At 36.2% G+C, this 25,804-nt stretch overlaps 1 protein-coding gene across 1 annotated transcript in view; it reads right to left on the bottom strand.

Moving 5' to 3' along the window:
• The window catches only part of hmcn1 (hemicentin 1), a 281,768-nt gene that overhangs the window by 58,401 nt on the left and 197,563 nt on the right, over positions 1–25,804 (bottom strand). Inside the window, exons 45-63 of the mRNA XM_028811373.2 lie at positions 22,890–23,171; positions 22,047–22,214; positions 21,615–21,728; positions 21,421–21,507; positions 19,220–19,411; positions 18,836–19,009; positions 17,768–17,881; positions 13,835–13,974; positions 12,462–12,612; positions 11,847–12,041; positions 11,633–11,746; positions 8,451–8,638; positions 8,186–8,282; positions 7,885–8,046; positions 6,933–7,046; positions 6,218–6,420; positions 6,046–6,127; positions 1,991–2,122; positions 1,201–1,350 (exon numbers count right to left, since the gene is read on the bottom strand). Of these exons, the coding sequence (XP_028667206.2) occupies positions 1,201–1,350; positions 1,991–2,122; positions 6,046–6,127; positions 6,218–6,420; positions 6,933–7,046; positions 7,885–8,046; positions 8,186–8,282; positions 8,451–8,638; positions 11,633–11,746; positions 11,847–12,041; positions 12,462–12,612; positions 13,835–13,974; positions 17,768–17,881; positions 18,836–19,009; positions 19,220–19,411; positions 21,421–21,507; positions 21,615–21,728; positions 22,047–22,214; positions 22,890–23,171 (2,859 nt within the window). The remainder of the gene's footprint in view (positions 1–1,200; positions 1,351–1,990; positions 2,123–6,045; positions 6,128–6,217; positions 6,421–6,932; positions 7,047–7,884; positions 8,047–8,185; positions 8,283–8,450; positions 8,639–11,632; positions 11,747–11,846; positions 12,042–12,461; positions 12,613–13,834; positions 13,975–17,767; positions 17,882–18,835; positions 19,010–19,219; positions 19,412–21,420; positions 21,508–21,614; positions 21,729–22,046; positions 22,215–22,889; positions 23,172–25,804) is intronic.

The following is a 25,804-nucleotide window of genomic DNA, read 5'->3' as shown; positions in this document are numbered from 1 at the left end:
TGCCGCATGAGCACCCAGAAGCACTCTTCTAAGCTCTGATCCCGTTACCCGATGCAGACCTGGGCAGCTGCCCTCTCATGGTCCAGGGGAGGTATTGTCCCTCTCTTGGTCCTTCTGTCCACCACACTATATATATGTATATATATATATATATATGTGTATGTTATATATTTTTATATATACTGTCACACACATGCACATGGGAGGCAGCTAAAGGGTTCAAAAAAGGATAATTCCACGCCGGACCAGGGAATGGCAGAGTGCACTGATCTTTTCTCTTATTCCTTCCCTGACTGAACACGTGAAATTCCATCTAGGCTTGATGACGTCACTTCCAGTTCCTGGCTCAGTAACATCACTTCTGGTGCTTGCCCGGACGACATCACTTGCGGTTCCAGCCCAGATGATATCACTTCTGCTTCCGGCCCAGATGACATCATTTCTTCTGCCTGGCTTTAAAACTGCCATGTTTTTGTCTGCCTACCAGTTCTGTCTTGGACTGATGTCTGTAAAGACTTGCAAAAATCAGCTCCTCACTTCTGACACCCAATTTCAAGTATACGGGTGGCTGCCCCCAAATCTTTTTCTGTGTGGTCTGAGTCCTTTTATAATATATATGTATATATATATATATATATATATATATATATATATATATATATATATATATATATATATATATATATATCAGTGGCGGCTGGTGGTCTTTAAAATGTGTTTCCTCTGTTTGAGTGCTACATTATAAAATTAGTCAATTATTACCTCATGTTATTTATATGTAAATTCTGCCCTCCTTTCTTTTTGTACAAAATGGTCTGTGAACCTGTCATACCAAAAGTGAGTCTTTTACAAAGACTTGACCAGTTTCTTCTCAATGGCCTGCAGAGCAAGGTTGCTTAAACGGGTTTGGCCCATTGTGTTGTGGCTGTACAACTTCAATGGGTTTTAATGGATCGTGCAGTCACAAGAATGTATGAGAAAAAAAAATCACATTAGGTGACCTGCAACAAATTATTGCAGATTCTGAATGAACTGGCTATTGAGTTAAACAGCAACGTAAATTCAACAGTACATATTTGACAAATGTGTCTTCATGACATTTTAGAAGAGGCAGAGCTTCCCTTGTAGTCTGAGAGCAGTCACCTCTGACATGTATGCTGTGGTCTGCAAAATGTTTAGAAATAATTTACTTCAACGTACCTTGTACATCCAGGTGATATATTTTTTGTGCCTTGCCTTCTATATTTGATGCCACACAGACGTAGGTGCCAGAATCTGAGAGCTGTGAACGTGCAATCTGCAGTTTACTGCCTCCAGATAAAATATGCATCTCTAGGGACTCTGTATTTTCTGGAACATACATAAATTTTCTTATTTAAAAATATTTACTCCTCCATTCAGCCCTTCCTGGGCAAAGTTTTTCCTTGAGAAGCCAGAGCTATTCTGCCAGCATCGGCTGCAAAGCAGGACATATACATTGAATGCTTTAGAAGTTTTTAATTAAATTAAAAGTTTGATAGCTTACAAGAATAAATAAATTAACTTGATATTTACAATCTAATGTCCAACATTTAATTATTCACTGGGGTTTATGTGAGCCAGTTTAATTAGGACACAGTGGATGAGTTCAAAGTGGCACCAGAAATCAAATCTTTTTTCTTTTCTACATTTAGGAAGTAGCCAACCCAGAAGGAAATCCTTGGCCCCAATTAAGCTCTGCCTCTCAACCCGCATCTATGGACAACTGAAGCATTAAAACACTCAAGGACCCCATCAGCCTGTTGTACGTTAGTTAAGCTGAGTTGGCCTGAACTCTTTCATTACAGACTGCTGATCACCTCATCAAATGGGAATTTCCCCTGCTGGACTTTAAATTTTTGTTCTCTCCACCAGTTCATTTTACACTGACAAGGTAACCTCAGTTTTACTGTATGAAACTAAATGGGTCAACATTTGAAACTATTTTATAGTTACTTTATTTATCACTTACCAACTGGTCTACCATTTTTTAGCCAGGTCAAAGTAGGAGGTGGGATGCCAGTTGCATCACAAGCAAAAGTGACAGGATTGCTAATTGTCTCTAACAGTCTCTGTTCTTTTGGGCCATCAATGCTGGGAGGCACTATATGAAGAAAAAAAGATTTAAAAAAGCCTGCAAATACTATAGAAAATATACAGTACTGTATTACATATTTTATAGTTTAAAATAGGGCTGCAGAAAACAAATACTGGAATAATCGATTAGTTGGCCAGTTATTATTTTGATCAAACAGTTAATCTGGGTTTTAAGAAATTCAAGGCTAGAGCAAAAGTTCAACCATCGTACTCAAAACAGAAAAGTTGTATTCCCTGCACAAAGCTCTTTCCTTCATAACAACAATACATCTACATTTTAAAATTTAATTTCCCAAAAAACTGCACAATAACAAGTCAGTTAAGCATAACACTTTAACGGCTGTAGTCGACATCAAGGGCCAGAAGGCTAAAACCACTGTTAAGCATCAACCAAAGTGGAATGGGTCTAACTGCAGCCTACAATACAATACCTATAACATCAGTCACGTAATTCTCACAAGATCACAGAACACCCACAATGTCAGTCACAAAATGCCCTCCGATGTCAATCTCAATGACAAGAATCTAACTGCAGGCCTTCAGGGCTCTGCAATTGAGAAGCTCCACTGAACAGCCAATTGGATTGCACGTTTATGATATTTGGTTTACTCGACAGTTGTCAGTAGTTGAGTCAGATAACCCTCCCACTACCCTAGTCTTAACCATAGTATAACTGGGCATGCAATGGGCATTATGTAATGTTGTGGGTGTTACGTGTGGATGTCATTGGTAATGTGGACTGCAGATACACTCTTTTGGCTAAAGTTGCCTAGAGACTATTATTTGATTTTATCTGCTAGATGGCAGCAAAGACCACAAGATGAACTCAGTCTCTTATGATATCATCAAAAGAAATTATTTGCTAAGAACATTTTCATGTTGTTGGTGACTCAAATTCTGAACTATCAGATAGTGATTTTGAACTACTAATAAGATCCAGTAGAAAGTAACATTGTGAGTGCTTCTGGATAAATGTGAGAGGAATCATCATTACTCTGATGTGTTTTCTTCTCAGTTGCTCATTGTGGTGCTTCCATACCTTAGTGAGCTCATTTTTACAGATACTGAAAGAGACGATTATCTTAGCATATGAAAGTGAAATGACTTCACACTTTTGAATTCTTTGGTCTCCGATTATTTACCCTATTTGTATCCCCTGTCACTCTCTATCTCAAAATGGGATTAATGCCCCTCCTGGACCCCGTGATCATCAGAGGTGACTGTGTGCAGAGGGTACAGACCTATAAATACCTGGGAGTGCAGCTGGATGATAAATTGGACTGAACTGCCAATACTGATTCTCTGGGCAAGAGAGGACAGAGCCGGCTATACTTCAACATCTGCAATAAGATGCTGCAGATGTTCTATCAGACGGTTGTGACAAGAGCCCTCTTTTACACAGTGGTGTGCTGGGGAGGCAGCATAAAGAAGAAGGACGCCTCATGCCTGGACAAACTAGTGAGGAAGGCAGGCTCTATTGTAGGCACGGAGCTGGACAGTTTGACATCCGTGCCAGAACGACGGGCACTGAGCAGGCTCCTATCAATTATGGAGAATCCACTGCATCCACTGAACAGTATCATCTCCAGACAGAGGAGCAGCTTCAGCGACAGACTGCTGTCACTGTCCTGCTCCACTGACAGACTGAGGAGATCGTTCCTCCCCCAAACTATGCGACTCTTCAATTCCACTCGTGGGGGTAAACATTAACATTATTCAAAGTTATTGTCTGTTTTTACCTACATTTTTATTACTCTTTAATTTAAGGTTTTTTTTTTTGTATCAGTATCTATCTATCTATCTATCTATCTATCTATCTATCTATCTATCTATCTATCTATCTATCTATCTATCTATCTATCTATCTATCTATCTATCTAATGTTACTCTTGAAACGAAATTAACTAATTGATAACAAAATGTATCGACAACTACTTTTATTGTTGATGATTACTGATTAGTTGTTGCAGCCTTGGATGCAAAAAAAAAGATGCAATAATAACATGTAAGCTTGATATGGGCCCAGAAATTTAAAATAGGCACTATATATTAATATGTTCAACAAATTTGAATTTTGCCAGGATTTTTTATGTTCCTAATACCAGACTTACAATATCTCCAAGAATGTTGTTTTCTCAAAAGAAGCTTGTGACATGATGCTGGTACAGAATATTGTATCTTCACAGAAACCAATGTTAAAAAGTATGTTCCTCTAAAAAATTTTAATTCTATGAATATCCTTTTATTGAAAACCCAAGTAACCCATTGCCTGCTGCTTGGGACAACTGCCAAAGCAAGTAAAAAAGGAAACATCCCATGCAATTAATCCGATTTATAGTTAGGTCCATAAATATTTGGACAGTAACACAATTTTCATAATTATGGCTTAGTACACCACCACAACAGATTTGAAATAAAGCAATCTTTATGTGATTAAAGTGTAGATATTCATCTTTAATCTGAGGGATTTACCAAAAATATCTTATGAGCCGTTTAAGAATGACAACCATTTTCCTTTGGCCCATTCTGAGGTTCAGAACACTCTAGATCAGATTTCATTAAAGGTATCTTTGTACTTTGCCCCGCTCAGTTATCCCTCGATTCTGACTAGTCTCCCAGTCCCAAACTCCACAGCAAGATGCTACCACCATCACGCTTCTACCATGCTGAAACAGTACCGTGCAGGTGAGTGGTGCCTGGCTTCTTCCAGACATGAGGCCAAACAGTTCAATCCTGGTTTCATCAGACCAGCAAATTTTGTTTCTCATATCTGAGAGTCCTTTAGGTGCCATTCCACAAACACCATGCTGGTTTTCATGTGTCTTTTCCTGAGCAGAGGTTTTCATCTAGCCGCTCTGCCAAGAAGCCCAGATCGGTGAAGTGTTGAAGTGATTATTGTACTCTTGGGGGTTTCTACCATCTTCACACATGTTCTCTGAAGCTCAGTCAGAGTGACCATCAGGTACTTTGTCTCTTCACTTATCAAGGTACTTCTCTCCAGATTGCTCAGTTTGGACATGTGGCCAGCTCTAGGAAGAGTTGTAGTTGTTCCAAACTTCCAAACTGAAAGCCACTGTGCTCTTTGGAACTTTTTATGCTGCAGAATTTTTTGTAGCCTTCCCCACATCTGTGCTCCTGTGTCTAAGCTCTGCAGGCAATTTCTTTGAGCTCTTAGCTTGGTTTTTGCTCTAATACATAATGTCAACTCAGTGACCTTATTTAGGCTACTGATTTGAATTGACCACAGGTCGACTCCAAACAAGGTGTAGAAACATCTCAGCAATGATCAATAGAATGGGATGCACCTGATCCAAAGGGTCTAAATGTTTGAGTAAATGTGATATTTCAATTTTTTAGTTTTAATAGATCTGGAAAAAAATGATTAAATCCCATTTTTGCTTTGTCATTCCACTGTATTAAGTGTTGCTTGAGTAGTAAAAAAAAAATATTTAAATAATTTTTAGCATAAGGCTGGAACTTAGCATAATGTGAAAAATGTGAAGGGGTCTGAATAATTTTTGAGTGCACCTTATGTTTTTCCCTTTTATCTTTAATATATTTTTTTCTGTAATGCTTCACCAGCTTAAAAAGTAAAAACTTAAAAGGTATCTCACAATAAAAGCTGTAAGTTCATCATAAATGTTTAACTCTCTGATTTCAGATTAGCATTTACAGGGAGTAATGTGTTCTTGTTCACCACAGGGCACCAAGCATAAAACAACTGATATGTGGCAGACCAAAATCATACAACTGCTTTTGTAGTTGGTTTATTACACTGCATTTTAAATGTTTTTCTCAGCTTTACTAAGAACAGTAGAGACAGTGAAAAATGTTTACGTAATTAGTAACAAAATAAGCTTAAAAGGCTCACACTACAGCATAGTCATTTGCCAAACACTTATTTAATAGTTTTAAAAACTTTCTACTTACTATAAACATTGAGATGGAAGTTTTTGTCAACTTGTCCTGCAATGTTGGTTGCCTTGCATACATACTGGCCTGTATCTGATACCTGAAACACAGTGGTGTACACATGATCTTTCTAGCTGTGGAATTCATAACCCTAAACTAAAACACTAATGACTTTTAAAATGTGTTTTACCTCTGCTTCTGTAATCTCTAGTATCTGTCCTTCAGCCAAAATTTTGATGTTGGCAGAATCTGCAATCATTCGCCCATTTTTGTACCAGGTAATCATAGGCGGAGGAATAGCATTTGATTCACATTCCAGAGTAACTGAATTTCCAACCCGTACACTCATAGCAGTTGGGGAATCTCCAGAGTGGTCCTTTATGCTTGGGGGAACTAAGAATACATGTAATAAATAGAGAAGATCTAAAAATATTTTCAGAATACCATTAATATGACATTCAGAAACTATAACACTTTCACTTTTGCAAGATTGTTTTACCTATTTCTTAGAGAATAAATTTAAAATTGTGTGTTTGTGTAGTTATAAATGCCAAAACATCTCATCTATAATGGAATGCTTTCAAGGGTACACAGAAAGGGGTACAATCTCATACCAGTAATCAATTGTATCTCTTTATGAACACCTCAGAGAAGATGGGATTACAGCAAAAGTATTCACAAAACTTTGAAACTCTCTTAGGCTTTTGTTTTGCCACACTAGGAACTCTGCATTTAAAAAGACCAGCACTAGTGATGAAAGAAAAACTTTGTGAGAAGTATCAATCAATGCTTTATAGTTTATACTGATGTCTACTTGCTAAAAAACACAGACACTATGGTCCTAGACTCTGCTCACAAACTTATATACTGGGGAGAAAACAAATGGTAAGGTAAAGCACACTTACCAAAGACAGTGAGAAATATTATTTTTTCCTTCTCTCCAGCCTGATTTACTGCTACACAGTTGTATTTTCCTCCATCTGAAAGTTTTGCGCGCAAGATTTGTAGTGTACGCCCTCCTAATACAAAATAACATATTTCAGTCAAATACTCCAAACTTTAAAGTCAATACAGCCAGTGCAGAGTGCAGATGGTGTTTGATGATGTATTAAACAATGATGCTTTGTATTTATCATCCTTCTTTCATATGTTTGGTCCAAAACATGGCGATTATAATTTCAATATAATAAACAGTATTTGGAAGGAATAAAGTACAAACCTCAATTAAAATTACTCTGAACAAATACCAAAATTACAATATGGGTGATTGATGTTAGTTTTGTTACAAGAATATGTAAAGAAACACTTTAGTCGCTTTGCTCTGTAGACAATGAGATATTGTAACACTGTATAACAAGTGTTTGCTAGTACAGATACAATAGAACAGAACAGAACAGAAGTTCTCGAGGTTATAGCAGTATATAGAAGTCATTAACGTTATAGCACAATTGCAGTTATGATGCACACAGCATCTGATTTAAATAAATGAATTATGTGAAATGCAGTCTCAAACAATTAAAACAAAGTTGCTTCACAATACAACCAGCTCACCACATCGAATAAAGCTATAATTATTTCTAAGGAACAGAAAAATTATGAGAGTACTCTTTGTATGTATTAGTTCAATATAAAATACTGCAAGCTCTATTTAGCTTCATTTAGCAGTGCACTCATACTTCACCAGAACAATGTGGAATACCTGGGGCAGTACAATGGCTATAACTAATACCATAGTGAAACTGTTAGTAAACATTATGTATGAGTAAAACATTTTTTAAAATACTTTTATAGGTGCCATCTACAGCTATTTTACTCACAAACTAAATGTTCCATTTGTCAGCTGAGATTACAACTCACCAGGCATAATGAGCATATTTGAGTTGTGCTGTACAGGTTTTCCATCTTTTAGCCAAGTTAAAGCAGGAGGAGGAAAACCTGTAGCCTCACACGTCAAGGAAATAAAGTTGTTCAGCACCACTGTCACATTCTCAGGATTCATTCCCATAATAATAGGTGGAACTTGCAAGAAGAAACAAACGTTAGTTATCTCTTACATAAAACAACATCAGGTTTTAAGAAGATTACTTTATTTTTAATTCGGAGTCCGTAACTTAAATTAACTTAATTAACTCTTGCAATATGACTTTACACCACTTACCATGTACATTGAGATTGAAATACTTCTCTGCACTTCCTGCTGCATTTTCTGCCACACATACATATCTTCCTGTGTCTGTTATCTGGCTATGTGTGACCTAATCAACAACAACAAAAAAAAATCTCATAAAAATACTGCATATATATTCTTTTGTGTAAAAATCATGGACATTTTCACTTAGCCAAAACACCATTTTTAGAGGTTTATTTGGCAGATTTGCTTTACATATTTTGAGGCAAAATAGAAACTATTATTTGTACTGTACCTGCAAGGTTTTACCATTGAAAAGAATCTTTAGTGACTTTCCTTCTGTCACCGGCCTGCCATCTTTCAACCAAGAAATTTTGGGAGCAGGGCTGCCACTGACCAGACATTCCATGGTGGCTGTTTTGTTTACCAAAGTAATCATCTCTTTTGGAATGTCTTCATCTGCTCCCTTTATTAAGGGTGGCACTACAAAACATAACAAAAAAGCTTTAGTGTATTAATTACATCCTGAATTCTGGGTAAGTGCACTATTCCCCCAACACAGTGGTTTTACAGGGTGTTACTGGATAATATGATGACTATATTCCCATAATCTTTTGACTTTGCAAAACAGTTCATTGCACAAATCAAAGACACTTTATATTGGGTGGCTTATACTTACTTTTCCCTTGGTATGGGTATAGTAGTGATTGCCTTAAAATAAATGCAACAATAGGGCTTCCATTATGCAAATTATTTTCTGAGTGTGAAAAGCAGCAGCAAAAAGAAACATTTGTTGAATCTGGAGGCTAACTGAGGGCGAATTCCTGGTCTATTTGGCCAGGCGGGTTATTTATTAACCTCTATGTCTTTTCTTTATGTTTCGGTTGCACAAAATTCATGCATGTATAACTTTTTAAAGATGGAAAACATTTTTTTGCACCCTCTATCAGTATCATTCACTACTGTATTCACATAGCTATTGTGACAAACCCGGCCGGGACGCCCCTGCTGTGTATGTTCCAGGGGAGCAGCCATGGACAGCTCAATACCTCCCCCGGGACGCTTGATGGCAGCCTCCCTGGCCGACGCTGATTCCCCAACCTCCCGCAGGGCTCCATGGAAGATGGAGTCCTCCACAGCTTGGTTGAGGCCCGGGGTGGCCGCTAGGGGGGGCTGTCTGCTTCCAACAGCCCGGCTGGACGAATCTGCAGCCCCACCCGGAAGTGCAATTAGGACCAGGTGGTCAAGCACCTGGAACGCTTCCGGGTGGGTTATAAAAAGGGCCAGCTACCACCACACGAGAGCCGGAGTCGGGAGGAGGAGGACTAAGCTAGAGGAGGAGTGGTGGTCAAGGAGAAGAGTGTTTTGGTGTGTTAAGTGCTTTGTGGGACTGTGTTGGGCCTGTGGGACACGGGGAAGGAGTGCCCCCCGGCTGAAGAGAAAATAAAAGTCTGTTTGTTTAAGTACGTGCCTCTGCGTCAGTCTGTGCCGGGTCGGGCGCTATATAGCGCCGTTCACATTATATATAGGTTAAAGCATACATCAGTGGTGTGAACATAACATATTTAAGTTTAATCGAATTGTTTAGTTATAGGCTAATGTAGCTTTTCAACACAAAATTGACCAATGAGGTCATATATGTAGCTATTGCATTATAAAGATATAAATGGAGCAAGTAATGGTCATAGAGATGCTCTTTGAAAGTTCCTTAATTTGTTAACTTGCTGATAAATACAGTATGTTTTCATTTTTACACAGACAGACAGACAGACAAAATTCTTAGTTAATCCTGTAGTAAACTGCAAGAAGTTGCAGCAGCAATTCAACAAAACAGAATATGGCAACAAAAAAAGCGCATTTTAGTTTGGGGACAAGTTAATACCCTTCAGAGGCTAAAAGATCAAAGCCAAACAGACATTAGAAGGTGGCATAAATAACCTCACTCAATGGTGGCAGAAATAACCTCACTTAGTGCTCATACTTTGATCTTTTTGTTGTTGACAGTGCCCCTCTGTTAATTCAGAAGGGAATTGAAAGAGTAAGTGGCATAGCCCATGATGGCCAGCATTTTATTAAGTGTACTTCTCTCAACCACTACTTCCAGAGAGTCTCACACTACTTACAAGACATAGCCAGAATTTTTTTTCAGTTTATGGCTTTTGCTGGTGATACCTACGCTAATTCAGCTGACCAAGCAGATTGCTGCATAATATATTTCTACTGTTACAACAGATTTATAAAATATCTGCAATAGACGCCCGTTACTGATATTCCACAAAGCATCAACCTCAAAAAATAACAGTGTCTCTAACACTTCTTAAATCAAACTTCAGTGGTGATAGACCACTCCTGCCTGTTGTTCTGATGACCAGGGCAGGGCAGTCATGCGTGTACTGTATATGGCGATGTCTGACACACAGCCATATAGCCATACAAAATGTGGTCTGCTAGTCAGGTAGTCCAAAATTCAGTTGGATTCATCTACATCAACCATTAGGCTAGTGTCTATATATTTATGATATTATTTATTTCATGTATCTAAGAATTATTAGCATCAAATATGCACAAAGCAGGTATATAAAACTGTATATCAACTTTCTGAACCTTTGTTTCCCATTATAAGTGAACTGGAGGTTATCCTATCAATAAAAAGTACAAGACAGATATAAAAGCACAATTGTATAACAATTCATCAAATTACACTCATACACACTCCCAAACTCATCCATAAGGTAAACTGCCTTAACATACAGTATATGCCTTTGTGAAATAAGAAACAAATTAGAAAAATCAGAGAAAACCATCTCAAACTCCATACACCTAAGCAACAAACTGTCTCCCTGCCTTCCAGCAGAAGATACTGGTCTATTTATTTAATTTGCTGCCACTAGACAGGCAAACAGTTTTTAATTCATGGCCATTGGGAAATGTCATGCTCACATACAGGCATCTACTTGATCTGACCTGTAACGCAGAATCCATGATGCTTGACAAACACTTCTTTTGTCTATTTGTCACTTTCTCCATGTATAAAATATTTTTATACCTGTATTTTTATCTTGGCACTCTTTAATGTTTATTGATATTTACTACTGTTGTTTAGTACCATTTAAATGTTAGATATCCATATGTACCACACTGTGAACATGTATTATGTACTGTAATTATATTATATGGGAAATATTTGTGTACTAGGCAACAACTGTTAGATTAGGTACACTGCATTTAACTGTATGGTTTAATGACAATAAACTGAATTGAACTTAATGAAATCAACCAGTCAGAGAATGAAACCCGGGTTTCGCAAAAACAGCACTAAATACTTTGTCACCATGCCAGCTTTTCCGGAATATTACATTTAAAAAAACAACCTCCAGGAACTGTGATACCACATATGGAGCTTTTCAGTATAAAACAGTTCTTTATTACATAGTAAATTAATGAAATGTGAAAAAAATCAAGTTAATTTCCACTCACACAGCACTCTGACTTCATAGTGAATGGAGTCTTCCCCAGCCTCGTTTATGGCAACACATGTGTATTTTCCAGCATCCTCAGGTAGGGCTCTAGGAATCTGTAATATGCGCCCACCTAGGAGAATACAATACAAAGTAACAAAGCAATAAACCTGGAAACATGATATATATTTCCCAATAGTCTTAATCATTTTTAATACTTTTACAGTGTTTACCTGGCAGGATTAAAACCTTGTCACTTGAAGCTAGAAGCTGGCCATCCTTATACCACCTTAAAGTGGGAGGAGGTACTGCATTGGTTTCACAGTAGAGAGAAATTGGATTATTAACAACTACATCTTTGATATCTGTGCCACTGTTGCCTTCCGTATTGCTCTTCTCTCTTACTTGTTTGGTGAAACTTGGAGGAACTATAAAAAAGCAACCTTGGATTATACATTGTGTTGTAACTGTTGTCACATCATTCTCTTTTCCTAAATATGGCACTTATACATGGCAAATTATATCACTGGAACTTATTAAATGCACCATGTTTTATTCTTCTAAAATAAACAATTTCAGAAATTGATATTAATTGTAAACAATATTTTTTTCATATATATATATATATATATATATATACATTATATCATATATATTATGCTAGCAGCTCAAATCAATTTTTGTCAGTATACAGTACTGTAGATTTCTCTATAATTCATCCTTAATAATCTAACTGAAGTTTTCCTGAAGATGTTATTAGTTTACTGCTGAAATTGATAATCATTGAAAGCTCAAAACATTTTGCTTGCAAGTGTACTTGTATAATTAATTATTCAAATATTATTTACCTAGTATATTTACATCAAAATCTTTTTCATCTTCTCCCACAAGATTGGATGCAACACATGTATAACGACCAGTATCTGATATCTGAGCTCTCCTCAGCTGAAGGATGCGGCCATTTGCAGTTATACTAACATGGTGATTAGCATTTAAGGCCTGTAAAGATTAAGCATTTGATTGTGCATGAAGGCAGTCATATAGAATAAAACGTTTTGAGCAGAGTATACAAAGTAGCTTTTTGGTCTTAAATAAACATATACATTTTACTTTAAGCTATTATAGATGAGATATTAAAATTGAAAACATATTATAATGTTGAACAATATTGATTCCACTATAAACACTACAGTAGGGATTAGTCAGTGTTACATAATCAGTATGAGTTACATATTAAAAATACATAATATTAGGGCTTGTTTCATAAAAATGAAAGATGTTTTGAGCAAAATTAAAAATTCATTATTGAAATTATTACTTTAAGTATGCTTGGAAAAAAAATATTTAATGATATAACGACAAGACTCCAGTTATCTTGTGATGTGCATGAAAGATTGATTTAAATATTGTTTTAGCTGAAAAAAAAACAAAAGAAAAATAGATCATTTTAAGAAATGATTGCTACTTATAGAACATACAACAAAAATTTTAAATACATGGAACACTTCCATGTAAAAAACTTCACAAAAAGGGGCAGGTGGAAATAAAACAGTAAAAAATAGTAAATTGACATTAGTACTCAGTTACATGGAAACAAATATGAAGAAATACCACAAGTACTTATTAGATAGTTTAGATTAACATAAGTCAACTGACACTTCTAAGTAATTTCTTTGGCAAACAAATTTGTGAATTATTTTACTTTATCAATTTAATAAAATATGGCTCATGTCTTTATTATGATCTGACAGAGGCAAAGGTATTTTAAATTTAAACAAGAAAATAATGCTGCTAGGACAGGCCAGTACTCTTGACTATAAAAGGCAAAAAACAAAACACTAAAAATGCACAAAAATGTGTATAATATAACACGGAAAATGCTTTTGAGCAATAACATACACTGTATCTATTGCCTACAGGAAATAATCTTGGGGTTACTTTAGAATCAATGATTAACACACACCATTTTCATGAGATGTGTAAGAAAATTACAGTAACTAAAGACCACCCACACACTCAGGTAGAGCAGGCTGGGGATCAAACATGTGCTCCACCACCATATGTACAATGCTTGGATTCCTAAAATATGAAAAGGGCAATGAATATTGCCTCTGACAGGAAAAAAGCAAATGATTACCTATAATATAACAAGTATTTTGCACAATATGAATGAAATTTTGAACACTAAAATGATAATTAACAGGCTTTCAAGTTCATTTACCTGCCCATCCTTGAACCAACGCAGAGTAGCAGTGGGAAAGGCCTGGGCTTCACATTCCAAAGTGAGGCTGTTATTCACTTTAATTTTTATTTCTTTAGGAGAGAAATCATGTAGGTCTTCCTTGCTTATAATAGGAGGGACTTGTAAAACAAACAAATTAAACATTTTAGAAGTAATGTAAAGCAACTTGCAGCTAATTTGCTAAAGGAACTGAAAGACAGGAAAACCTTTCTTGATATCACTCAGAAGGAACAAGTTACAAATATGATTCTGCTCTACAAAGGAACAGATTTTAATAAATTATAAACTAGTACACTTTATGCTAAAACTTAAAAAATATCAATTATATTTATTTCAATATAGAATTCTTCATGGTAGAATGTAAAGTGTATGCTGACTCTCTCAATATAAAAACAATTCAGATGGTACATCTTAAATAACATATCTCAGTGCCACTAACTGCAGAAACAAGGTTGCATTCTGCCTCCTTAATACACTTGCTACACATATTAACTACTTGCTTTTAAATAGTAAACAACAGATTTTATATAAAGCAATCAATTTAACAAAAATATGCATGACAAGAGGTCTGTTGCATTTAGAAAATCTACTACAAGAAACAAAAGAAAACAGACCTTTCTGTAAAATAGCTTATAATAAAGAATGCAACTGGAATAAAAACAAAACTGCCACTATTAAGTCCTCTGTTGTTCTGGACAGACAAAAATGTTTTAAGAGAACAACCATGGCTGTAAACAAAACAAAAACAAGAATATGTCATATACACACTTTTGATAAATCAAATCTATGCATCCTTTTGATGTGACTCTGGACTGGAAGCTGCACAGCTAAATGTAAGCGTGAAAGCACACCTATTTATTGGATGCTGTCATGTAAATTATGCTAAGCCCAAATGGTGAAGTTATCAAAAGAAATACAACTTTCAGGAAACAATACAGATATTCTCTCACATACTACAGAACAATTTTAATCTTCAGAACGGTTACCCTAAATATTGTTTTGAAAAACAACTGTCTGGCCGGGTAAAGTTCAAAGATGTTCTTGAAAAATGTCCGTCTGATCAGCATCAATAATGTATTTACATTCTGTGTATAATGTGATCTAACCCACCACACATCTTAGTGTTCTGTGATTACAGCAGAATGCAGTTGGTAGAAGAAGATAGTGCAGTATTTCATATAGCAAACACACTTGTAGTTCCCTAGTGACCAAGAAAAAAATTCATGCAGCCACTAGGACATTGACACAGCTGGCTTGTAATATGCCATATTTTATTTTTACAGTGATATTAGTACTTCACTCAACAACAAGAACATGTCTGTCAGGCACTCTTCGCTGGGAAAACATGGACAAGTGGGATTCACTACATCAGCTGTGAGAAAAAGGTCCTTTTGAAATGCAAACATACAGAAACAAACCAGACAAGATGTAGAAAGAGTTTAAGCACAGTATCTTTTATATAACAAAAATCTTGTTGGAATATTCTAGATACAAACAGACAGATAGAGAAGAAGGAAAATATATAGATAATTACATTGTTTTTGACCTCACATTTGTAAATAACATTAATATACAATGATAATATATATAATGATTAATATTATAATAATACAATAATAATAATAATTATAATAATATAATAATAGATAATTGACTGCTGTTTGCTCACTTGCTAATATACTGTATATCACAATGGCAATAACTTGAGTGCTATCTTACTTGAAGACATTGAGCCTCGAGCCATCCAGCTCTAAATATTCCTCATTTTCAATGATATTGACGTGCATTTTTGCATGTGTTTTTGTGTGCTGACATGCATTTTGAGCATAGAATTGTGTGGTGATTTATAGTCGACCGAAGTAAAGGTATCCATAATTCAGGCCGAAGGCCACAGGAAGACAATAGGGTAATTGTATTCTAGAAAATTCTGCCAAAATCAACTGCAGTAATAAATCTTTCGTTATTATTATTTCACCGGGTGTCATAGGTTTTCTTTGTTTTGATCAGCACTGCTCTACGTGGGTAATTCTTATGTATTCAGGCCACATCACCTTTCTTACATTAGTTTTTCTCAGCCTCTATGCTCCCGTAACCTAGTTTTGTAATTTTTAAAATCTTTGATGACCCAATAGAAGCAATTGCAAACTACCCCCTTGGTGAAATGAGAGTAACAGGTGTCACCATTGGTGAAACAAGATCACTTAGAAATGGAGAAATACATTGCACAATTCAACCAATCATTTAGATGACCCACCCGCGAGGACTCAGCTCTATTCTCAACAAACAACACAGTCTCACAACACACAGCAGCAGACTTTCGTCCATGGCACATATCAGTTTGTATGTGCTCAGTGTGATTTGCAGGTAACAGGAAAGAGTAATTGCTGGGGAATACAAGGGGAAGGTTTCCTGTGTCATGCAGTTTCCTGCTGAAAAAACATGCTAATACACATGGTATTTGTGTTTTTGCATGTCTACATTCATTTCAACAGATACCTCCCATGTGAATATATGGAAAATGTGTTACATTTTTTTAAACACACTGTGCCCTTCTGCAATGATATGAGTGTAGGTTATAGAATATAATTGATTTTACTGGTGTGCTGAGGATACTCTGGGGTTTGAGGCTGTTCAAGTACCATAGGGAACTGAAGAATTGTAAGTGTAACCTAACAATTAAGTTAACTGCTATTTTTACTTTTTCCATATCCCATATTTAAAAAGATCACGAATAACGAGCTGGAAAGACAGAGACAGCAATCCTTCTGGTTGAAAGGAAGTATAAAGTTAAGCTGTAAATCAGTATTAGCTCACTGTAGAAGGCTTTCTCACACTTAGTGCCAGTCGAAGCACATTTGGAACCCTAGGTGGGGTGGATGGAAGTTGCCCATCATTGTCTATAATGGGTATTCAGTATTAGTAGACTTTGACAACCTTGGGGGCAGGGGTGTGCCTAGAGCGCATGCCCCTTCAGTAGCACAAATGTTTTGTATATACCACAGACTTTAAGGTGCCCAACAGGTAACAGTGCCCACTCAGTATCGTCAGAGTTCGATGACTGTTTTCTGTTTTTTTTCCCATTGGTGTCCAAAGTGCATGCTCCTTAAATGTTATAAATGGAGCCCCACAGATGATGGCATCCCATGTGGTCGCCATTGGTTATTTAATGGATTGACCGGCTCTACTCACTTTAGATTCACCAGTTAGATTTACATTAACTATTGATCTAAAACAAAAAATATATTGCGGTAAGGTATCAGCATGGGATAATCTCAAAAAATGTGATCCCTGATGGCAGCATTAATGATTACAGCCTTGATCATGATATGCTTTGGATAATCTGTGTTGAGGTAAATATGCACAATGTACAGTTCTCAGTTGAACTAGATTATGTTTCAAACATGTTGGTAATGACTGCATTTTTTCCAATAGCAGGTCTCCATTTATAATCTAAAATTCTTATTGAAAGGTGCCTTTTCTAATGCTGTCTCAGATTATTTCTGATGAAACTTGAAAGGTCTGCAGATACAGCATATGTCTTCATCACTGCTAGAAGGTACTGTTACAACTGCAGATGTTGAATGAAAATTTTCTTTAGCAAATCCTCTGCTTCTTACTGTAAAATAAAGTACTCTAAAATGCTATTGGATAAAAGCATTTAACTTGGAAAACAGAAAGTGCCTATTCACATAAAGTGGCATTGAGTCTTGAACAACTCTCAGAGTTACTTTAGAATATATTTGCTTTTTAAGAAAATATAAAATTCATCGTTACTGTGAATAACGTAAGCGGGTAAGTAACTGGGATTTAAAACCCAAAGCTACTAGTTCATTTCTTGTCTGTGCCTCAGTAAGCCACTTACCTTTTTTGTGCTACAACTGTAAAAAAAAAAAAATTAGGCAATGTACTTACTGTAAACCTTTACTTCATAGTTTTTAAGGGTTTCACCAGCTTCATTAGTGGCGACACAGGTATACCTGCCAGCATCTTCTTTCTGGGCAGTCAGAATCTGTAGGGTTCTTCCTCCTACCCAAAGAAAATACATAAATTTCATTACACAAATTTGTGGTTATCTACATCCTATAGTTTACATTTTTAAAACACTTATCTGAAAAATATATTTGTTTTCATTGGGTCACTTTCTAAGTATGTGTGTTTTCTTTAGCTGGTTCCCATGTTTTTAGCCTCATGATTTTTTGATTTAGCCTCGTGTTTTTCAGAAAAGTGGTTAAAGGATCTTATTCTTGACATGACCATCACAACTTATGTTTTAAAATTTGTGTTTGTGGATAGTGAGGTAGGCTTGCTGTACTCATGGGACAATAAATGGTGTAGTGTCTGTGATATTACTGTTAAAGAAGAAATCTGTACCCCAGACATTGTAATGGACTGTGGCTTTACATTTAAACTATCCTACATACCATTACTACCATTCCCCCTTCTTCAGGCATACAGAAAGCTTAAGTCATTATATACTTTAATATAGTCAGGGTCTATAAAAATCATCATACTGCATTCTCAACTATTTATGGTGCATTTAATCATACTGATCTTTTCCTTACAAGAAAAGGGTTAAAAAAGTGAGGTTAAAGCATGTCTAGAAGGAGTTCAAACTTAATACAAATGTATAGGCAGTGGAAGGAAATACAGCCACATGAATTAACTTGTTCTATGTTTTTTAACAAGTTTGACAGGGTTTTCACAGGAATTTCAAGTGATCTGTAACACTGACGTTCCTCAAGTGACTCTCCTGGCTCCCTTCCTGTTCACTCTATACATACTGTATAATACAAACCCCAGAGTCGCAGAGTCAATCTTGAACTCCTGCAGGTGGTAAGTATGAGACAGGAGGAGGAATACAGATAGTGTATGAAAGGCTTTTACATATTAAAAAAGTTAAAATCTTAAATTATACAAGAAAATATATTAGAAACGGTTTAATAGTTAAGGTAATTGCACTGTGGGAAGTGCAGTCCCTACCTGGAAGAATTCTGATATTTTTGTTAGACTCAAATGGAACACCATCTTTCAGCCACATGATTGTAGCAGGAGGGTAAGACTGGGCTTCACATACTAATGATGTGGGACTGTTCAATGTCACAGTGACTTCTTCAGGAGTTCCTTGTTGGTCCACGCCATTTATTGTGGGAGATACTGCAAGCAGAAAAACAAAGAATATATATGTGATGGAAAAAGGGCAGCACCATGATTATCATTTGCACCTTACACCATTTAGCTCATTGATTAATTGTTGGAGGGTCAAAACAAATATGTTACATGTGAAAAAATTAAGCATGTGAAAATGTTGTTACAGGTGAAAAAACCTTACAGATATACTTAAAAATACTAGTAGTCACTACTTGCCAAGCACATTGAGGTTGAAGTTCTTGGTCTTATCCCCGGCAGTGTTTGATGCCAGACATGTGTACCTGCCTGTGTCCACCACCTGAGCAGAAAGAATTTGTAAGAAGCGGCCATTGGAAATTACTTTGTGTCGATCATCTTCTACCAGAGGTTGATCATCTTTCATCCAGTTGATTTTCGGAACAGGGTGACCTGTTAGAAATATTAAGTCAGCTTAACTGAACCAACAACAAAAATAAAAACAAACATGCTGAAAATACAGAAATTTCAGTCTACTGTATAGAGTTTTCATTTAACATAAGCCTTATTAAGCCTAATGTTACATATTTCAAGCAAAAGTAAAACTCTCTAGTATACAACAAACATAATTAAGATACACAAGTCCTAGGTAGCTTTAGTAAAATTTTAATTTGGTAACATCATTGATCAAATTTATTAGAGAGATAAAACAATGAGTGAAATATTATTTTTAAATTTAGAAAAAAAACCTGTTAATGGTAATTCTGTTAACAGTGGGCCTCTTAAGTCAAATACATACATTTTAGTATGGCTAACTGACCCATAACACCACTGTAAACTTTGACACAGACTTAACCTTTAATTTTCTGACTTGTGCACTTTATAAAACTTGTTTTCTCAAGCTAAAAAAAGACAAAATTTTGACATCTTCTTAGTTTATAGTGTAATTTACAGATGTTCCATAAAACTGCTCATCTTAATAATTACTACAGCTACAGTATTTTAAAAGATTGCCACTTCTGAATTTGTCTGAATTTCTTTTGAGTGGTTCACTTGGATAAATTTCATCTTATGAATGTAAATATGATTTGACATTTTGTATGACTTACACAGGAATTTTATGCCTTTGTGTATAAATATACCATCCATCCATCCATCCTCTTCCGCTTATCCGAAATTGGGTCGCGGGGGCAGCAGCTTGAGCAGAGATACCCAGACTTCCCTCACCCCAGCCACTTCTACTAGCTCTTCCGGGGGAATTCCGAGGTGTTCCCAGGCCAGCCGAGAGACATAGTCCCTCCAGTGTGTCCTGGGTCTTCCCCGGGGCCTCCTCCCGGTTAGACGTGCCCGGAACACCTCAGCAGGGAGGCGTCCAGGAGGCATCCTGATCAGATGCCCGAGCAACCTCATCTGACTCCTCTCGATGCGGAGGAGCAGTGGCTCTACTCTGAGCTCATCCTGGATGACCAAGCTTCTCACCCTATCTTTAAGGGAAAGCCCAGACACCCTGAGGAGAAAACTTATTTCAGCTGCTTGTTCTTTCAGTCACTACCCATAGCTCATGACCATAGGTGAGGGTAGGAACGTAGATCGACTGGTAAATTGAAAGCTTTGCCTTTCGGCTCAGCTCCTTTTTCACCACGACAGACCGATGCAGAGCCGGCATCACTGCGGATGCTGCACCGATCCGCCCGTCGACCTTTCGCTCTATTCTTCCCTCATCGGTGACAAGACCCCAAGATACCTGAACTCTTCCACTTGGGGCAGGATCTCGCTCCCAATATGCCAACCTAGAAAATTCTCAAGATTTATCCTAGGGCTGTAGATATCACATGGAAAATGTCACTTAAGAGCATGGGTATAACATTGATTTCAAATATATCAGGACATGTGCTAATAAAGTTGAGCATAGGTGCTGATCTTTATGTGAGATTTCTAAGTAGGAATTCCCAATGGAAATTTCAGTAAGCAAAGAGATTTGTTCACACTACACTTTAACAGTGATGCAGTAAGGAAATTATGAATGTTAAACAGTGCTGGTGACAAGTCCTGACTTTCCATGCTTAAATTATGCCTGTTCTAAGTGTTATAGTTAAGGGTTACATGTTGGGAATTTTCACACATTGCCTCAGTTTTAAAGTATGTTAGACATGTTGATTAAAAGTACTGTATATGAACTTTTCTCTTTAAAACTTTTCATATATTCAAAATGGATTTTGAACTGAAACAGCTGAAAAACTGTTTTGTACTTAAAATATTATTTTTTAATATTGTAGCTAGTTTTTATTTATTAATTCTAAGTACTTATAGGATTTTTTAAGACATTAATTGTTCCCAAATATGAAATAAGGAAATACTCAAAACAAGTTACATATAATGTAGTTGTACAAATTTATTTTTAAACTACCATCAGACGATCATGTTTTTTATTTAATATTAAATTCAATAATACATTTACTTACCTGACACTTCACATGTTAGTGTAATGCTGTGTTTCTCTTTAACTTTAACATCTTGCTGTGTTTCGTCTTCTATAATGCTTGGTGGTACTATGGAACAAGAAATAAAAACAGCAACATTAAAAGATGCAAAAAGTGAATCTACTAGATACAGTAAAGATTTATCTTAGCCAAATTGGTCTCAAAGTTCACCATACTTAAGATATCAAGGTCGAAATTCTTCTTATTTTCCCCGGCAGAATTGGAGGCAATACAGGTATATCTTCCAGCATCTTGGATGGTAGCATGCATTAATCGAAGTATTCGGCCACCTGTTAATAACAGCCAAATTATCAATGGAACCATTCAACTACATATCTAAATCTCCACAGAATTAAAATGATAAAAGTTAAATGTTCAATAACATTTTATATTTAGTAGGGCTGTGGTTAATTTTAAGTGTGCAATTCATCATTTGACAATGTGCAGTATACAATAGGCATGGCAGCCACTGTATACAGAGACACCCACCAATGTTTGATTTGTGATAATATGATTTCTACAAAAATTTACTTTAATAATAATTAATAAATTAATAATTAACTTTATTTACAGGTAAACAAGTATAAACAGGAAAAGGAGATATGTACCTGACAGGATTTTGGCAGAGCTGGACAGATTAACAGGATGACCATCTTTGAGCCAGGAAATGACTGGCAAAGGAATACCTGTAGCTTCACAGTTTAAAACCACAGGGTTTTTTACCAATACGGTTATGTTGTCTGGGACACCCAGCTCTCCAAGAATAGTTGGGGGCACTGGCAAAAAGAAAACAATTAACAACAAAACCAAAAATTATTCCTAATTGAAACAGTGCTCTACAAATATACCTACATAATATATGTTTTATTTAACAGAATCCTGCTTTTGTTTATTATTTTTGCAGCTTCACTAGGTAAATATTTACTGAAAAGAATATAAGATAAAATTGAAAACTTTAAGCAACTTTCATACAGTAAAGATGTGCTAAGAAAGACACTAGAAAGTGTTCTAGCCTAGTGATCCCGAAGCAAATTTAGGGCAGGCCGCAACCCAGGAAATGACACTGTCACACTGCCCAAAGCCTTAAATGTGCTGGAAGAAAGAGGGTAAATACTGTACTAAACTGGGTTTAGAGAGACAGAAGGTGAGAAAGGATAGTTTTTGGTGTGGTACTATGGTGAGCAAGTGAGTGGCATTCAAAACATGTTAGCTGAGCTCCCAGGTGGAGCAGGTTTTTTGTTTTGCCTTTGCTTATGTGTACATGGTGTTTTTCATATATGTATGTTTTCTTTGATAGACTCTGCCCCATCTCTCTTACATTCAGTACTATCTATATAAACTACAAGCCTCTGTGGCCATAGTATGGCAGGAAGTTTGATAGATGCACTTTTAAATATTTTTTTAGGTTAATGAAAAAGTGAGTGGCTCAAGCATTTGATTTCAATACCCACCATGTACATTCACATCGTACTTCCTGTCCACTTGCCCAGCCATATTCACAGCAACGCACATATAACGTCCAGTGTCAGACACCTGAGAATTCTTAATCTGCAGTAATCGACCATCACTCAGGATCTGAACACTCCTGCCATTTACCACGGGTCGTCCATCTTTCAGCCAAGTCAAAGCAGGTCGTGGTGTCCCTTGGGCATCACATTCCAGAGTAATACCATTTCCGCGTGTCACTGTCACTTCGATTGGATGCATTCCACTGTGCAAAATTGTAGGACGAACTAAGCAAGAAAAGAGACTTAAATGTGAGAATCACTGTTAAAAACTTTTTTTATATAAAACATGGCTCATTTAACAAAATTAGTTATCTTTAGATGCTGCTGTCTGTTTTTAAATAAAGGTCCCAGTTGATGATAGAGGTCCCTAATCAGGGCTAAGCACCAACCAGTGGATTAAAATGGATTAGTACTATAACTGACCATGAGTTGCTACAGAAATCTCTCCTGTAATAAAGTGTCAGCATTTTGAAAAATCAGTGGGTAAGATGATAAATTTCTTAAGTAGAAATCATATGCTGCAGTTGAAAGTAAGAGTAAACAAGCACTACCACAAAGCACAATATATATTTCAAACTAAATATAGTTTTACAATTTTCATATTAGAATTTTATATTTTATAGTGAATCACCAAAGGTAAAATTATTCCTGGAGGCAAAACAGGCATGAATTCTGAATATGGGATACAACTGTGGCACAACTCTGGGTTTACTGGGCTTTGCATTAAAATAGAGGTTTAGCAGAGAAATAGAGCCTGGCTTAGGATCAACATGTGGACACTAACATATTTAGCATACTTAACCCATTAATCCAGAGTTAAAATTGTTGATCTATTATTTATTTCAACCACATGTAAAATACATGAATGACAAATGTCTTCAATGGGATAGTCTCTAAAGAAGGCTCCACACAGAGCTTCAGATATCACTGAGCTATAACAACAATTGCAGATACATTTAACTGAGATGACATTTTAGAGTAAGGAAAAAACTGTCGATATTGCATTGTACTTCTGCATCTTACATTACTGTTCAAAAAGAAAAGTGGATAAGCAGGAAATTTTAAAAAAAATGTATGTTGTGTGTTCGAATCAAAAGAAAACTTGTATCCTGCCAAACTGAAAGTGGAAGTTCAAGATCGACATTATATTTTCTTCAGCAAAGAAGAAGCTGAAAAAGAATTAAAGAAGCTGTTTCCGACACTTTTTTGAAAGTTAATTAAAATTAAAGAGCCGTATTCTATCAAGGCACGGGAAGGACCTATGATCTGATCGCTGGATCCATGTTTAAAGAGACTGGTATTATAATTATACATCCCTTATTTTCTTTTTTTTTTTTTTTTTATCTGGACTTTATATGTTATATGTTTATGTTTTAATCAGAGTTATAGAGTTATAGACGTGAGTGTGAAAATGTGGAAGTGATTAAAGTAGGATTCGTTTTATTTATTTATTTATTTTTTTTATTTTACTATACCTTAAAGTAGACTGTTTAACTTCATACCCTTGGTTTATTGCTTGTTCTACTATTTATATAATTACCATTATACTATTACAGTAGGAATTACCAGGTTTATCCTAGACTAGTTTTTAAAATCATTCCCAGGGTTGTTTTTTTTTTAATCTTAATATCTTAACTTAAAAGCGCTGAAGATTATTTCAAGCTTAAATATTGTTAATGAGAACATTTTCGGCAGATAGTATTAAGGATTTAACTGTAACAGATATCTCTGTTTTAATTCTGTAACGCCGCTGCAGGGTGGGGTTTGTTTTGTTTCGGACGTGCTCTGTCTCTTCGTATGTCAGAGGACTGGAACATCGCAAAGTGGGATCTAGCCTCATGTGGGGAGGCAAAATGGGGGGGTGGGGGGATAAAGGGGGGAGAGAAGGAGAGCAGGTTATATCTAATCTATTCTTATAATCCTTATAATTATAAATATCACTGCAACAACAGGCTAACATGCAACAACTCATGGGGAATCTTGAAACTAAGATTAAAACTGCCATATTACCAATTAAAACTATAAATGACATTAAAAACTCAGAATCAATGTCTCCATGATGGGACAGTTAACTTTGTGAGCTGGAATGTTAAAGGCCTGAATCACGAATTAAAGAGAAAGAAAGTATGCTCTCACCTAACAGGCTTAAACGCTAAAATAGTATTTCTACAGGAGACCCACTTACTAACCAAGGATCAGTTCAGATTACAAAAAGGCTGGACTGGCCAAATGTTCCATTCTAGCTTTATAAAGAAAACTAGAGGGGTGGGAATTCTCATACACAGAACAGTTCCATTTGTAGCATCAGAGGTAGTGTCGGACCCTGAAGGGAGATATGTGATGGTCATGGGTAACTTATATAACAGTAAAATGATTTTGATAAATGTTTATGCACCCAATGTTGATGATAAGGAATTCATGCAAAATCTATTTGCATCCATTCCCAATGTGAACACTCATAAAATTATAATGGCTGGGGACTTTAATTGTGTTTTAAATCCACTCTTAGATAGGACTCCTGTGACAGGGGGGACGACATCTAATACTGCAAAGATAATTACACAGTTTTTAAATGATCACAACTTATCAGACCCCTGGAGGTTTCTTAACCCAAACTCAAGAACATATTCGTTCTACTCACCAGTGCATTATAGCTACTCAAGAATTGATTATTTTTTTATAGATAATAATTTCCTGCCTACAATTAAATCATGCAAATATGACACAATTGTTATCTCTGACCATGCCCCTCTAGTCTTGGAGCTAAAATCAATAAGCCCCTCATACTCACCTCGCAGATGGCGTCTTAACCCTCTTTTATTGGCAGACGAGAACTGCACAGAATTTATATCCAAACA

The sequence above is a fragment of the Erpetoichthys calabaricus genome, chromosome 10 (genome assembly GCF_900747795.2).
Source record: "Erpetoichthys calabaricus chromosome 10, fErpCal1.3, whole genome shotgun sequence".
Lineage (NCBI taxonomy): Eukaryota > Metazoa > Chordata > Cladistia > Polypteriformes > Polypteridae > Erpetoichthys > Erpetoichthys calabaricus.
Note: the sequence above shows the minus strand (reverse complement) of the source record. Positions and strands in the feature narration are given on the sequence as shown.